Here is a 17,760-nt window from a genome sequence, read left to right as displayed (position 1 = left end):
GGCAAAAAAATCTTAAACCCTGGCTTTGTATCTCGAAAAGTTTGTATGACGAGGCATTTGTAAGATGAGGTATCACTGTATATATTTAAAACCTTCCTTTTTTATTTCAGTTTGAAAATGGTGGCAATTTGTATCAGCCTTAACACCGAATTATATTTTCCTTGTGCTGTAGATATGGTTTTCTTCATGATAAAATACTTTTCTATAGCTTTTAATGCCACAATCTATTTTTATCAAACAATGATTCAAAAAGGCCAGACTTCAATATTTTGCAGATGATTCACCACATTAATGATGAACATGGATAACAAGTTAGAAATGAAAATTTCACTTCTGTGTTGTAATACATAAAATTTGTAGTTCTAATAGAGTTAATTAAAATTATATTAGTAATTAGGTAATTAATTAAGTAATTTTACTATGCATAAATTGATAGAGTGAAGCATTGTCCTTAAGAAAAACAAACTTTTTTTGAGTAGGATAGTGATTTTCATGTGGTAGGTGTTAAGTACATAAAAAGAACAGACTTTAAAATCATCAGTTTTACTTATATTTTTAAACTTGGATCAAAATACAAATGTTTGGAATAATTATAAGTTACTTTCCACTGCTAAAGTCATACAGCAGATTTGATAGATTTTTGATTATTTAAAGTTCAATTTATATCATCTGCTTTAACTGATATAACATATTAAAAGGAAAATCCCAATACTATTAAACATTAGTTTTCCAATCTTTGGTAGATGCTTGTATAGTCAAGTCAAAAATAGAAATCATTTAAAGCAATTGCAAATACAGTGTTCCGTCAACTTTCGCGGGGGATGCGTTCTGAGACCACCCACGAAAGTCGAATTTCCGTGAAGTAGAGATGCGAAAGTAAATACACTATTTTTGGCTATGGACAGTATCACAAGCCTTCCCTTAACACTTTAAACCCCTAAATTACAATTTCCCATTCCCTTAGCAACCATTTAGATTGTTACTCACCATGTTTATTTATTAAAGTTTATTAAAAAAATATTTATTAAAGGCGGACAAAAGTTTCGCGAAGTTTGAACCCACGAAAATCGAGGGAACACTGTATACATTTTTTGAATTTTGTAAAAGTCTTGTTATTTAAAATTTTACTCAATTTTCTCATCCCTTATATCAAAGTCTTACTATAGAAACAAGTTTATATGTATGAAGTCCATGAAGTGGGATGCAAGCTTAAACAGTGTTATGGTAGAGATATAAATCAAACATCATATTCCATTTACTTCAGAGAGTTGGGGGAAAAAGGCACCTAAATTACTTGTGCCATAATAAGTAGGTATATGTTGTGGGTAAGAACGGAACACAGGGAAAGCTGTGGGTGGTCAGGATATTAGATTGTCTTCCTTTTTCTCCTTCACCACAAGTATTGTTTACATATTTCTACATTTCAGCTAAAAGTCCTATATATCAGACACTGGAATTCATTTCTGAATGAACATGTTCCATACATACGTAATTTTCCCCATCTGTTTGTTTAATTAATAATAAATTTGTTTTTTAAGATTTCTTAGTAATGATTATAACATAGCATTTTGTATAATTGGAATTTATTTTTGTTTTGTACCCTAAAGACTTGTGCTTAGTGTACATAAATAGAATTTCCCCGTTTTCAAATAATGCATAAAAGTCAGGAAAAAAAGATGTAACTTTCAAAACTGGAAATCACATCGTTTCAAAGCTGTTTCTAAAATGCTGTAAAGATTTTTTTTTATATATATAATAAGGGTTTTTAGTTGTTTTATTAAATTGGATTTTATTAAATTGTTGTTAGCCGCCCCGAGTCTGCGGAGAGGGGCAGCATACAAATCCAATCAATCAGTAAGTAAGTAAGTAAGTAAGTAAGTAAGTAAGTAAGTAAGTAAGTAAGTAAGTAAGTAAATACGTAAATAAAAAAATAAAAAAATAAAAAATAAATAAAATAAATAAATAAATACATTTGTGTAGAATCCCTTAGTTTTCAAAAGGAATTGCAGTTTCATTTGATTTTGAAGGCAACTTTAAATATTATATTTTAGATTACGTAGATCAGGAAAACATTAATATTTGTGAGACAGTACAAGGGTAGCCCTCGACTTGCAACAATTTGTTTAGTGATCATTCAAAGTTACAACAGCACTAAAAAGTGGCTCACTGTTTTTCACTATTATGACCATTGCCACATCCCCATGGTCACATGACCAAAATTCAAATGCTTGGCAACTGACTCATATTTATGACAGTTGCAATGTCCTGGGAGTCATGTGATCACCTTTTATGACCTTCTACAAGCAAAGTCAACGGGAAAGCCAGATTCCTTTAACAACCGTATTACTAGCTTAACAACTATAGTGATTCACTTAACAACTTAACAATAACGGTTGTAGAAGGGGGCAAAACTCACTTAACAAATGTTTCGCTTAGCGACAGAAATATTGGGCTGAATTGTGGTTGTAAGTCGAGGACTACCTGTGTGTGCAGGTATGTGCTAGTTTGATAATCCAGCCATGAATTCTGTATTCTGAGAATAACAGTGTGATTTAATTCCATACAAATAATTCAAACAGTAGCTTTGCAACATGCGGGACATGAATGAAGCAATTCTTTTAAAAGTCAAGGTAGTTACATCCTTTCAAAGGTTCACATTGCTGTTTCCAGATATTCCTGAAAGTTTGTTCATGTACAATGTATGATGCTTTGTCAGGATCACAATGTATTTGCTATTTTCTGTTGTGAGTCTCTTCAAATATTTTGGAATGTTGCTGCTATTATCTCTAACCATCTATGAATCTCTGTATGTGTCTCTCTGTGTGTACCATTGTCTCTGAAGAAAACAAGTATAGTAATACCTCATGATACGAACTTAATTGGTGCAAGGAGGAGGTTCGTAAGACGAAAGGTTCGTAAGACGAAACATTGTTTCCCATAGGAAACAATGTAAAGTCAATTAATCCGTGCAACCAAAAAAAACCCCGCAAAAAAAACGGCTTTCGGCGACTGCTGGGAAGCCACGCGGCTGTTGTAAAAGGTGACAGCCGGCCTGGGGGGCTTCCCAGCACCCCCCCGAACCCTGAACCCGGGTTCGGAGGGGTGCTGGGAAGCCCCCCAGGCCGGCTGCGACCTTTTAAAACAGCCACGCGACTTCCCAGCTGTCTCCTGAAGCCGAACGCCAAAGCCGAACTTCCGCGTTCGGCTTCGGGAGACAGCTGGGAAGCCGCGCGGCTGTTTTAAAAGGTGACAGCCAGGCCGGGGGGCTTCCCAGCAACCTCCCGAACAGAACCCGGGGTTCAGAAAAATTTTGCCTCTTCTTACGAACTTTGTTCGAGTTACGAACCGGCGTTCGGGAGGCTTCTGGGAAGCCCCGCCGCCCGGCTGTCACCTTTTAAAACAGCCGCGCGGCTTCCCAGAAGTCTCCGAACGCCGGTTTGTAACTCGAAAAAAGTTCGTAAGAAGAGGCAAAATTTTTCTGAACCCCGTGTTCGTATCACGAGTTGTTCGTAAGACGAGGGGTTCGTATCTTGAGGTACCACTGTACAGTGGTACCTCTACTTAAGAACGCATCTACTTAAGAACTTTTCTAGATAAGAACCAGATGTTCAAGAATTTTTTGCCTCTTCTTAAGAATTATTTTCTACTTAAGAACCCGAGCCCGGAAAAATTTCACAGGAAATTTGAGAGCGGCATGAAGGCCCAGCCAGTTTCTTGCCATTATTATGGCACAATGTATGGGAGGCAGCTCATGCTAGTTGTATGGGAGGCACGTGCTCCTCCTCGCCGCCTCAAAGTCCCTCTTTTTTTTTCAAGCCTTAAATTTTTGGATGTTTTTTATTCCCCTCATCTTACCTTATTCCTTCAGCAGCGACTATCCTCCTCCTCTTCTTCCTCCTCCTCCTCCCGCCCAAATTCCAAGCTTTCATTTCTTTCCTAATGGGTTTGCATGCATTATTTGCTTTTTCATTGATTCTTGTGGGAAAAATTGCTTAAACTTACAAACTTTTCTACTTAAGAACCTGGTCATGGAACGAATTAAGTTCTTAAATAAAGGTACCACTGTATTTTATTATGTTCACCATGTTTCTTCATACATACATGTGGTAAAATTCAAATTTTCATTTCACTCAAAGAAAAAATGGATTTATTACAGTTATAGGCCAGAGTTCACCTGAAATAATTATAGAGATAGACGGGCCATTTAGCCCTGGGATATCAGCCCGGATGCATCATGTACAGGCCACACCCATCCCTCCGCAAATGGGAAAAACATCACATGATGGCAATGTTTGACACCTATGGTTTAGACCATCAAGTCCAACATCTGTCTGAAGTAGTCTAGGGTTTCCTGCCTAAGCAGGGGTTGGACTCCAAAGTCCCTTCCAACTCTGTTGTTGTTATTATTATTATCGAATAAAGGGATCCAGATCACTACCCTGACCAATGGCTATAAGGACCTTGCATGAGCACAGTCAGCAAAGGATAAACCATCAGCTCTCTTGTATAGTAGTTGGTTCCATAAACAATCTACATTAAGGAATAATAAATATATCTTGGCATGCCTAAAAGACAGTACACTCAGAGTTCTTAATTTTAATTGTTGTATTTGTTCTGCTTATATGGTTTGCTGAAAGGACAAAGCAATAAAAATAGTTCAAGGTGCTACTTTTAATTCATTACAGGTATCGAACAAGTTTGAGACCTAAATATATTTTAACATACAAGATGGTAACCGAATTAGAGTGGAGATGTTGTCCTGGATACATGGGTGTGGATTGCAAAGAGGCTGTAGCAGAAAAGCCAAGATCAATAGCTTACCCAGTGGAACGTCCACCCAATGATATGAAGCCAAGCTCGGGTAAATGTTTCTTTAGCTCTTGATATACATGGTCTTTTTTGCTGGATTTTACACCACCCTTTTATTGCTTAATGTTCTTTGCTATGCTAGCTAGATTTCTTAGTCCTGTTAACTTTGTGAGGTAGATTAGTCCTACATTATTGTATGTGTTATTTTCTACATCATTTCTACTTTATGTGTAAAAAAACAATTTCCCCATGGCAATTGTTAATTAACCTGAAGTTTTGTAGCTATGTCTTTAATTCTACATCAAACAATTAAATCAGTTAATAATTAGCACCTGGCATATAATCTTTATGATTTTGGCATAACTGCAAATACACTGCTCAAAAAAATAAAGGGGACACTCAAATAACACATCCTAGATCTGAATGAATGAAATATTCTCATCTTTGTTCTGTACAAAATTGAATGTGCTAACAACAAAATTAAATTGATTGTCAATCAGTGTTGCTTCCTAAGTGGACAGTTTGATTTCACAGAAGTTTGATTTACTTGGAGTTATTTTCTATTGTTTATGTGTTCCCTTTATTTTTCTTTGAGTAGTATATATGTTTCATTTAAATGAAGAACATAAAAATTAATTTTCAATGTTCATATAATAGAGTTTGATTATAGAGCTAATAGAGTTTAGGAGCATGTGTACATATTTTACACCATTCCAGAGAAAAGCCATTGCATTACTCATATTCAAAAGCATCTTTGGATGTTATTCATAGTCAAAAGAAAAAATAATAACAGTTGTGAGTTATCAACCATAAAAGGTCATTTTTAGGTTTTAAAGTCTCTAGAATTTTCATCAATTTACAATACAAATATGAGTAATATTTTAAAATTTCAAAGTGCTTGTCCTTTGGGGATTATAAATAGGTAGTTAGGTTAATACCTGCAGCATCCAACAACTGTGACAATGCTGGAACAGTAGTTTTATGATCAATCCTTAAACTTATAATTGCAAGATTCCCACTGTCCAGTGATTGTATCTTTCCCAGCTGGCTTCCTACAAGCAAGCTAGAAGTAACTTGCAAGTAACAGAAACGTGATGTAATGCTTAACAACTGCAGGTTCTTTTGTATAATGACTGTAGCACAACTAACATAAGTTGAATATAGTCACATGATCTTTCACTTAATAATGTACAATTTAGTGATGGATTGTAGTCATTAAGTCAGGACTACCTATATCTTTTTATTCTTATTTTTAATGGCTATAACTATTTTGCCTTTTTTATTTCAGTCGGTTTGCTAAAATTCTACTGGGTCTATCATAATTGTAACCATCTTACAAAGTTTCAGTTTGCTTGGATAAGTTATTCTTCAATGCATATTTTTCTGTATCTCCATTAATAAGTTGTTACTTAGTAGTTTATCTGGCCATCTGGGTCTAGAAAATTTCCCTTTTGCATTACTAATTAGTCTCTTAGTCAGTTTTGAGGTTTTTACATGATAGGTATTTATGTTTCTTATGACTCCTTTCTTTATGTGGTTTCTTAGTAATAAAATGTTTCAAGCTGCAACAATGTGACTATATAAGTGTACAGTACTCATTTTTATTGTTTAGTGCTGAAAAAGATAATTAAAAGACTGCCATACTTTTTCTCTATAGATGCTAGACCAAAGCAAAAACAAGAAAATTCACAAGATAAAAAAATACAGTTTCTGGAGGATGAATTATTCCGGCTTACACAGACTGTGCTAGAACTTCAGTCCACTATAACAAATGTGGATAAAAATCCAAAAGTTACTGTGCAAGAAGATGCAAGTCAGAGAGTAATATCTTGGTTGAACAACCTTCATGACCATCCAGGGCTGGACAGTACTTCGGAGGAAAAAACAGAGAATACATATCCATTGAACACTAATGACTCATACAAATCTGAAACAGAAATATTAACATCTGAAGAAGTTGAACTAGAGGATGGCCTGAAAGCCAAAATTAATAGGTTGGAACAACTGAATGGGAAAGTAAATGAATATGAAGAGCAATTAAAGCAGCTCCAAGAAGCAGCCCAAGGACCAACAATAACAATGCCCAACAGTCAGTTGTATCAGGAATACATAGACGCTAAATTTGAAGCCCTGAGACAGGAAATGTTGGAAGGATTCGAAAAGAAAATGGCAGATCTGAAAAATTCCTGTGAATATAAGCTGACCGGTATTCAACAATACTGTGATGATCATGAGACCAATTTCATAGGACTTCAAGAATCTGTTGCAGAAAAAGAAAATGACCTAAGAAACCAAATTCAAAAACTACAGAATATTATCAAAGTACCATTAAATCACTCATGTTGCAGTGACGACATTAAGGAACAGATGAATACTTTGGATAAAAAGATAGAGAAAATTGCAGAAGCAAATAAAATTTTAAATGCCAGGATAGATAATGAAATACAACATATTTCCACTCCACATTCAGAAGACAACTTTAATGAAAAATGGGAGGAAATAGAAGCAAGGATTAATGTTACAGAGAAAAATGCTGAAGAACATTGCTTTTACATTGAGGAAACTCTTCGTAATGTTATAACTACTAAAGCAGCTGAAGTGAGGAACTTATTTGATAAGAAGTTCCAAGCAATAGAAAGCAGACTAGGTTCTACTATTCTTGATATTGCTAATGTTAGCAGTCCAGATGATATATATACTACTAGAGGATCAACACTGCAGAACAACTCAGAATCTCAAAATAAACAGATTGTATTGGAGATTAATCTTATGAAGAACAAATTACAACATACTGAAGATGTCTGCCAGTCTTTATCACAGTATTTGGAAAGTCTTCAGAAAGGAATAGAAAACACTAACAGTAAATATGATCAATTATTTTCAAAAACAAAAGACAATTCTGATATTTTAAAATCTTTCAATAGCTCTTTGAGTGAAAAGTTCAATTTAATTAAAGGCACTCAGCGTGACATTCATAAACTTCATAGAGACCTGAGAATGGTTCGGTTTGGTCTGAATGTTATTGATAAAGATGTAAGACTCCTCCAGAATGGCTTAAACAGTTGTAAAGAACAACTTTTAGGTATTAATTCCACGTGTGGGAAGAGACAGCTTGAGTTACTCAGAAAAACAGAGGCAATGCAGAAAATGATGAACAATCAAACAATTCACCAAAACAATTGTTGTAGTTTCTTAAACAAAAAGATAAATCAACTGAATGGGGAAGAATTGTTTAATTTGACCAAATGTAAGAATAAAATTCCTGGCATCTCAGACTTGGAAGATAAAGTATCAAATGTTGAGAAAACTTGCAATAAACTAGATTCTGTCTCTAGCAGTCTTCAAAGGATAAAGGAAGGATTAAACAAACACATCTCCCAACTTTGGACCTGTTTTGGTCAGATGAACATAACTGTAACATCCCATTCAGAAGATATTTTTAGCCTCAAAAATTTAACCCAGCAGTTCAATACCCAGTTTCACAAATTTGCTGTTGATCTTCAGGACCCGAAGAAAATTCAGCCTTATATATGTAAGTTGCCTGCCTTTTCTATGTATTATTTTTTAAATTAAAAATACAATTAGTAGTGTTAAATAAATTTTAAAAATGAAGTAGCAGTTTTATTAGACAACAAGGGAAATAGAATAAAATGTCAAATTTCCCCTTATGTTTTTCACTAATGCTCTTTACTTAAATCCAGACCTTCAATATTGTGTCAGTTTGTGCCAGAAAGCATATCATTGCTTTACATGCGCTATTAAGGTAAAAGTAGTTACCATTGAGTCAAGCTGGACCGTTGCATTGACAAGTGGTTTGCCATTGGCTTCTTGGAGATTTTTATCTTTCCCACACCCATAACTTTGGCTTCCCAAGTAGTTCAAATAATCCAGTGCTGACCCTGCTTAATCAGCCAAAGTTAGGTAAATGTAGTCACTATGTTCTCATAACTATGTTTGCATATGAAATGCAAATATCTGGATGCAATGCAAATAGCTGCAAAATCCCAGTTGACTTTGATATGGCAGCAGAGAGATACTGGTCCGCCACCACTGCCTCGTGGAGCAGGACTGCGCAAGGCTTGCTGTGCTGTTGCATGCACAAACATCAGGACTCCTACAAGCTTCACACAGGCACCACTGGCTTAATGTTGCCATTCATGCATGCAACAGCACAACAAGCCTTGCAGAATCCTGCTCCACAAGGTAGCGGCGGTGGCATAATGAGACTAATTTCTGGCAGGTTGGACGTGTTGGGCCGCAAGATGCACATCCTACCTGACACTTGTAGCTCTATCGCGTTCCTTGGTGTTGTGTCCAGAGAAGCCCATTGTAAAAGAAAGCTTGTCATGAATTCAGTCAAACTTCTTGAACTCATGAGAAGTTTTCTTTTACAATAGGCTCTTTTGGACACAACACTGAGGAATGTGACAGAATTACAAGTATTAGGTAGTGTTGTACATACTCCTGATCAGTTGGAGGATGATGAAGATATTGAGGACTCGGATTCAGATAGTGTTTATGAAGTAGTGGGGGCCCCGGGGTTACAGGTAGTAGAACAGGTGGGAGGCCAGCCACAGGATGGGGCTATGAGTTCAGGATCTAGCGAGGGAGAATCAGATCCTCGCTGGGTTAATCCTAAATTCAGAAGAATTCATAAACATAGAGAGCAAAGGTCTGGAAGAAGATATTAAGGAGAGGAATGGGTTAAATATTGTAGTGAGGTAATTGGCACGTCAGGGGGCTAGTGGAGAAGAAGGGTGGAGTTTCAACCTTGCTGGAAAGAAATATGGAGGTGCTTTCACCACGCTAAAGTAAGCCAAAGTATTTTGTATTGTATTTAGTCAGTGCTGCTGTCTTTTTTAAAGCTATGTATTTAGGAAATAAATCTTGTCTAAGTGAAGCAGGAAAAGGAATGTGAGAAATGCGGCTAGAAGAGAGATAACAGACCGATTGATGTCTGGAATGTGTTGAAGTACAAGAGAGCAGAGAAATAAACGGAGTTGCTTTATTCATGAAATGATGCATTTAATGAGAGTTATTTGTAATTACTAAATTTCTACCAGAAACCAGAACAGGTAGGAAGCGTGTCTCACGGTGGGGCGCAATTTTGGGGTAATAGGTGAAGTTGGACAGGGTGGGCCGTGAAATGCGCATTGTACCTGGGACTTGTAGCATCCTACCTGACACTTGAGCTCCATTGCATTACTCGGTGAGAGAGAGAGAGAGAGAGAGAGAGAGAGAGAGAGAGAGCAAGCGAGAGGCGAGTGTGTGCACTCCCCACAGGACTGGCTTGGCTCCTCTGGGCTCTGCCTACAGAAATTTGAAATGTGCTCCTGCCTATGAGAAAAACATGATGAGCATCAGTCCCTGCCTCACCACCTCCTTGCAGGCAGGAGTGCATTTCAAAATGCATCCAGGGGCAAAGCATCCTACTTGAGTCTGCTTAGTTGCAGTTCCAGCTCTAGTTGTCACATAGAGCAGGAAGCGCTTCGCAGAGCAGCTGCTGCCCTGTCTGGGGTTTGGAAGCCACAGAGCCAGAGTTTGGGGGACAGAAAGAAAGAAAGACTTCTGCTGCTTTTGTTTTTGGCTGCACACAAGGAAAGCAGCAGAACTCCTCCTTTCTCCCCCCAAACTCCGGCTTTGCAGATTCCAAACCGCAGCCAGGGCAGAGGCTGCTCTGCGAGTATGCTTCCCGTTCTATGGTGACAGTCATTGGAAGTCTCCCCTTCCCCCCTGGTTCTCTCCGCTTCAATCTCCCTGCGGTCCCCCCACCTGAGCACTGACTGACCGGAGCGCCCGCTGCATGCCTGGGAAGCCCCTCCACCTTGGGATTCACCAGACAGGATGGCGATTGAGCCTGACTCTTCCTGGGGAGGGGAGCCTCACAGGACCCTTGCCTGCACTCCCCCCTGCAGGCCCTGCTTATTCTTTCCAAGCGCTTGGCAGTAAGACACTGGGCAGCCCTGACAGAGGTAGCTCAGCTGCCTGGCCATGGCCAGTGCTTTCTGCCTGCAGCTGAGCTTGGCCTGCAGGGGGCTGGGCAGGCAGTAGGCGGTGGAGGCAAGACCCGCAGCACCTCAAGCATCCCTCCCAAGCAGAAGCAGCTGGTGACCAAACCTGGGCTGACGGCCAAACTTCTAGCTGGGCGCAGCAGCAGAAGCAGTCCGCGAACGAACGTTTTGGATGGTGGTGGGGAGAGTGCATGTAAGACACAGCACCAGGACAAAGAAATTTGGCTGCATGCAAGAAATCTTTCTCACCTTTCACCCCAAGAGGCTGCTCAGGCACGATGACTCTCAAGAAGACTCATTTCTGGTGAAGTTTGGAAGAGAGAAAGATTTCTTGCATCTCGCCACCATCCCCACCTGGCACTTCCTCTCACCAGCTGAGATTGGCTGGCCAGATTTGGAGAGCTGACTTCTAGCTCTTGCCATGCCCCGAGCAGGGGAAAAGAGATGGCAAGAGGAGCCCCACCTTGCTCCATACGTCTTGTTTCTCTGCTGCCCACCCCTCCCCATCTGGCACTCTCTCTTACCGGCCGAGATTGGCAAGCTAGATTCGGGAAGCCAAACAAGCCACCACTGCCAGGGAAGAAAACAACATGTGAAATGGTCTCTCTCACAATATCTAAAAGGGTTAAATAAGGGTTAAAGGGTTAAATAAGATTCAGGAGGGAAGTGTTTTTAATAGGAAAGTGAACACAAGAACAAGGGGACACAATCTGAAGTTAGTTGGGGGGAAGATCAGAAGCAACGTGAGAAAATATTATTTTACTGAAAGAGTAGTAGATCCTTGGAACAAACTTCCAGCAGACGTGGTAGATAAATCCACAGTAACTGAATTTAAACATGCCTGGGATAAACATATATCCATCCATTGTAAGATAAAATACAGGAAATAGTATAAGGGCAGACTAGATGGACCATGAGGTCTTTTTCTGCCGTCAGTCTTCTATGTTTCTATGTTTCTATCTCCTCCATCTCCTGAGTGACAGTGGTGCATCTGGCCTGCCGATCTCTGGACACACAGCTGCCACTCGGGGGAAGAAGAGAGAGAAGAGGCGCTGCAAGAGAGCCCATTACTTATGTCATTTTCCCAGCCAGTGGCAGCTCATTCAGAAGTTTTTCTTTACATTGGAGTTTCCCTGCAAAGACCAACCGAGAGAGAGTAGTGGCAGAGAGAAGCCAGATGATGGGAAATGTGTGTTTCACAGTCTGTTCCTCCCCATCCCCTGCCTCTGCCACTCCCAAATTGCACCTGAACATTTTATCAGCATCTGGCAGCTTCATCTCTTCTGTTTCTCAGCCGGTCTTTACAAGGAAAAATTCCTTGAAATGTAAAGAAAAACTTCTTGCGAATGTGACAAGTTGTTAATTGCTTGCATTTGCAAGAGGTTTTCTTTATATTTCAAGGAGTGTCCCTGCAAAGGTCAGCCAAGAAAAAGAAGTGGCGAGCTGCCAGATTCTGGTAAGATGTTCGGCCACAACTTGGGGTGGCAGATGGGGCAGGGGAGACATATATGTAGTTGGCAAAGGGGGGTTATTTTGTGGGGGATGGCTTATTTCAACACATGTCCTGAAAAGCCCTGTTGGGCTTATTATCAAAACACGTCTTATTAGGGAAACAAAATAAGGCAGGACTAGAACTCGATGTCCTGTCTTCTAATCAAGTGCTTTAAATCACTGCAACAAACTGACTCTCACCACATAATACACTCAATATTTTTTTTAAAAATGTATTTCAGACAATCTACTATGTTTCCCTGAAAATAAGACTCATTAGAGCTTATTTTCCATTTAGGTCTTATTTGGGGGAAATATGGTACTAAATGTGTCTGCTTAGCTCACAATCTTAACTGAGGCTTATTTTGCCGGTAGGGTCATCATGCCTGGGCTTATTTTCCGGTTGGGTCTTATTTTCAGAGAAACACAGTACCTATACTTTTTATATCGTAGCAGAAGTTATTATCTTATTCAAAACTGAGGGTACAATGTTTTAAATTTTATTTGCTGTCTTTATTAAAAAATTTCTATCACTTCTTGTCAGTCCTTTTCTCTACGCTGCAAAATATATTGATTTCATGTAGTAGTTTATTTTATTTACTTCAAGCACAATGGAGCCAAGGACATTTTCAATGACTCAACTTAAATATATGTTGACAGTTTAATGAATATTGTTGAATAGACTGTATGTACGAAACATGGACCAAAGCCTTATTTGGTTGCTTAGTCAAAACTTCCATTTAAGGAAATGAGATGCTTGGTCACATAAAGATGACTCAGCTGATTATGGAGACCATCCTAACAATGACAAAATCTGCTCAAAATGTGGAAATGTAGGTTGAGAGTAAATTTATTTTCCATAAAAATGGAATATCTGCTCAAAACTGCTATGGAAACTACTAAAATAGGATTAATTATTATGCAAGGATTCACAATACAATAGATTTATTTATTTATTTATTTATTTTTATTTATTTATTTATTTATTGGATTTGTATGCCGCCCCTCTCCGCAGACTCGGGGCGGCTAACAACAATGATAAAAACAGCATGTAACAATCCAATCCAATACTAAAATAACTAAAAAAAACCTTATTATAAAAACCAACATACATACAGACATACCATGCGTAAATTGTAAAGGTCTAGGGGGAAAGAATATCTCAGTTCCCCCATGCCTGACGGCAGAGGTGGGTTTTAAGAAGTTTACGAAAGGCGAGGAGGGCGGGGGCAATTCTAATCTCTGGGGGGAGTTGGTTCCAAAGGGCCGGGGCCGCCACAGAGAAGGCTCTTCTCCTGGGTCCCGCCAAACAACATTGTTTAGTTGACAGGACCCGGAGAAGGACCACTCTGTGGGACCTAACTGGTCGCTGGGATTCGTGCAGCAGAAGGCGGTCCCTGAGATAATCTGGTCCGGTGCCATGAAGGGCTTTGTAGGTCATAACCAACACTTTGAATTGTGACCGGAAACTGATTGGCAACCAATGCAGACTGCGGAGTGTTGGTGTTACATGGGCATTTTTGGGGAAGCCCATGACTGCTCTCGCAGCTGCCTTCTGCACGATCTGAAGTTTCCGAACACTTTTCAAAGGTAGCCCCATGTAGAGAGCATTGCAGTAGTCGAGCCTCGAGGTGATGAGGGCATGAGTGACTGTGAGCAGTGACTCCCGGTCCAAATAAGGCCGCAATTGGTGCACCAGGCGAACCTGGGCAAACGCCCCCCTCGCCACAGCTGAAAGATGTTTCTCTAATGTGAGCTGTGGATCGAGAAGGACGCCCAAGTTGCGGACCCTCTCAGATGCCTGTTTTGTATATGGAAATATACAAAATATATCAGAAGAGAATGATTAAATAATGTTAGTTTTCAACTAAACAATATTACAAAATATAGAATACAGACATAGTTAAATATGGTTATTTCTTCAATCCCATTGTAGACAAATATACAAAATAGCTCTATAAATATAATTTTCCTGCCTAGGAAAACAAGTGCAGCTTAATATTTATTTCTGTCAGTATGAATCTATAATAGGCTCAGAGCTTCTATACAAGCTGTGTTCATACAGTACATTGACGAATATGTAAGTATGATTTATCGAATTATTTCAGTTTTTAATTCCTAACAAATACCTTGCATTTAAATTATCAATCACTTTATGAGGTGCCATATCCTGATAGTTGATAAGTTTTATTTCAGAATTGGGGTCACAAATCAGGCTTTTCTATATTTTTTATAAAAGGAAATGTTAATTGTTTAGCCAATGTTATTTTGCATTAATTGGCAAAGGATGACAGCTATTAACATCAGTGAAAACAAAACATTTTGTATCTAAATACTGCTTTACACAGAGATGTGTGCTTGTTTATAGACTGTTTAGCACAGTGATGACGAACCTATGGCATGAGTGCCGTAGGTGGCACACGGAGGTGGTTTTATTTATCGTGTTTATTTATTGTTTTATTTATATAATTTATATGCCGCCCAACTCTTCAAGGACTCTTGGAGGCTTACAACAAATAAAAACAATATTTAGAAGAATAAATTAAAAAATAATTACAAAACCCCTAGTAAAAGCCATACAATATATCTCATGGCCGGATCCAGATGGTATCTCATTTGGTCAACAGCCCAGGCCTGCCATAAAAGCCAGATCTTTACAGCTTTGCGTTGCCCTATATCAGTTCCAGCGCACATGTGCATGCTGTCCAGCTGATTTTTGGCCCCCTTCTCAGCCATCCCCAAGCTTTAGGAGGCTTTCCTGAAGCCTGGGGACAGCAAAAAACAGGCCTACTGGGCTTCAGTGATGCCTGTCCGTATGCTTGGTGGGGGCAGTGTGGCAGTTATACGCATACATGGTAAGGGCTTTGCAGAAGTTGTGCACATGCACAGGAAGGATGGAATTGCATTATGGGTGTGGGCGCACGCGTTGTACACCCCTTGGGCATCTGAGCCAAAAAAGGATTCACCATCACTAATTTAACAACACACAAGAATGAGGTTGATATGAATATGGATTGAAATACGTTTTGTCCTGTTCAGATTATTAACAAAGGTTTTGCCTATAAATAGTGACTGCTTTATCATTTGACCTTTCAATGGAGCTGTGTGTGATATAAAGCAACGGTATCAGACATCCAAAAGGCCAAAATAGCATTTAGTGCATGGACGGGTATCTGTCTGCTTTTCAATGTTATTTGGCAGTAAACAAGATAAATATATGTTTACATTGAGTCTCTAAATGTAATATTTGATCTTTACATTTCTGCATAATGTGCTTATTTGGTAAGGCCTTACCAAATATTATTCGTGGTGTTTTGTAATCCTCCTTGGAACAAAATAATGTGCAGTTCCTTTTATATATTTCCTTATTTCTCCCTTGATGAAGAAAATATATTTTAAAAATTCATAAAAATGATTTAATACTAACCAGAGAATATATTTTTATCACTTTAAAAATTCAGTTGTCTTCAGTTTTCTTTCTTGGCATCACGTGAGTCTTTTCTCTTTCCATCCTCTTACCAGTAATATGCATCTTTCTTTTATTCTAGACCCTGGGAGATTTTTCTCTCTACTTCAATAAGTCTTATGTATTTCTTTTTAGAAACTGTACTGGGGGAAGCAGGACTTGACCTCTTGTTCTTGTACACAGCTATGAATTACATCATGCCTTTCCTCGGATTGAAAGTAACATGGATGGATTGTTTTTCTTGGCACATTAAATGGCAACTCATCTCATGCCTATCCCTTTCTTATATTAAACAAATAAGAACTAATTTCCAATCGTTGTATTAAACCCAAAAGAGGCACTTGCAGTTTTAAATTTGTATCTCTTTCAAAGCGTACAACGGAAGTATATAGTGAAGATTGGAACAACTTAGAGAAACTGTAGGACTACTACCTAAAAGTTGTCCTTCAATCCAATGCAAATATAATCAAGAGAGACAGAACAGAGAGACACGGATCTATAAAATTTTCTTTGATGTCTGTTCCTTTTAAAAAAATCATTTAAATGGAGGCAGGATAAACAGTAATTTAAAGAGGAAATAATTTATAACTATAGGTTGCCTTAATTAATGCATCTTTATTGTTGGTAGATCTTCAAGATTTGGGTTGTCAAAATTTGGATCATCAGTAGATTACAGCAGAGATACAGAAAACTAACTCATTTCTGCCATCACGTGGTAATACATATTTTTGCCACTCTCCCGTAGAACTACTCATTCATACTCTTTCTGAACTTTTGATCGTTGCCCAAATGCTATTTAGGAAGGTTCCTGCAGTCCTGAGAGAAGATTTGATGGATGATTATAAGACTAGTTCAGGAACCATTCTGCTAAAGATACCTTATTGTTAGCAAGTGGACAGTGTATAGGTAGTCCTTGCTCAGCACAATAATTCACATGACCAAAACTGTACTTGCAACCTTACTTCTACTTCTGTCATTAAGTAAAATGACATAGTTAAATGAAAAATCATGTGACTGCTATTTATTTTTTTATTCAGTGGTTTCCATTTTTTTTACTACTGGTTCTATGGGCGTGGCTTGGTGGGTGTGGCAGTGGAACGATACTGCAAAATCTCCATTCCCACCCCACTCTAGGGGAAGGATACTACAAAATCCCCATTTTCTTCCCACTTCTGGGGGAAGTATATTGCAAATTCCCCACTCCCACCTCACTCTGGGGCTGCCAGTTGTCCGAACTGCTCAAAATTTCCACTACCAGTTCTCCAGAACTTGCTGGATTTTACCCCTGATTTTATTTCCATATAGTACAATATTAACTTTGTTTGTTGCAAGTGAAAATATGCACCAACCGTAAAGCACCTGGATGATCTTGTGATTGACAAGTTCCCTACACCTGCACTCCTACCATGCCTCCATTCACTTGCACCCATCCATCCACTCAACTAGCATTTGCCCTTAGCATCCATCTTCCCACTCACATTCCTTGGCATCTGCCCTTAGCTCTCATACTCCATTCCTGGGACTCCTGCCTTTTCCCACATGATGGTCATGGAATGTTCTTGCATAAAGACAAGCATGGTCCTGGAATTATGATGGCAACCAGGATTGCCAGGATTGATGTTAGTGTGGTCATGTGGCATCAAGCTTTATAACTGTATCATCTAGTGATACAAATTGTGACCCCAGTTGTTGTCATAAGCCAAGGACTATTTGTGTCCGGTTTCTCCTTTGAAAAAAATCTGGGTCTCTTGATTAATAACTAAGGGTTGCTTGATGTCATCCTTTCAGTATAAAACAAAATAGAATAGCATTCTTTATTGGCCAAGTGTGATTGGACACACAAGGAATTTGCCTTGGTGCATATGCTCTCAGTATACATAAAAGAAAAAGATACATTTGTCAAGAATCATGAGGTACAACACTTAATGATTGTCATAGAGGTCAATAAGCAATGAAGAAATAATCAATATTAATAAAAATATT

General features: G+C 38.6%; 1 protein-coding gene across 2 annotated transcripts in view; it reads left to right on the top strand.

The window, feature by feature from the left end:
- EMILIN2 (elastin microfibril interfacer 2) overlaps positions 1-17,760 on the top strand; it is a 42,426-nt gene that overhangs the window by 13,988 nt on the left and 10,678 nt on the right. For both annotated transcript variants that reach the window (XM_070747589.1, XM_070747588.1), the window contains exons 3-4: positions 4,686-4,861; positions 6,467-8,341. In XM_070747589.1, the coding sequence (XP_070603690.1) occupies positions 4,686-4,861; positions 6,467-8,341 (2,051 nt within the window). The remainder of the gene's footprint in view (positions 1-4,685; positions 4,862-6,466; positions 8,342-17,760) is intronic.

The sequence above is a fragment of the Erythrolamprus reginae genome, chromosome 3 (genome assembly GCF_031021105.1).
Source record: "Erythrolamprus reginae isolate rEryReg1 chromosome 3, rEryReg1.hap1, whole genome shotgun sequence".
Classification (NCBI taxonomy): Eukaryota; Metazoa; Chordata; class Lepidosauria; order Squamata; family Dipsadidae; genus Erythrolamprus; species Erythrolamprus reginae.
This window is presented reverse-complemented; position numbering and strand designations above follow the sequence as displayed.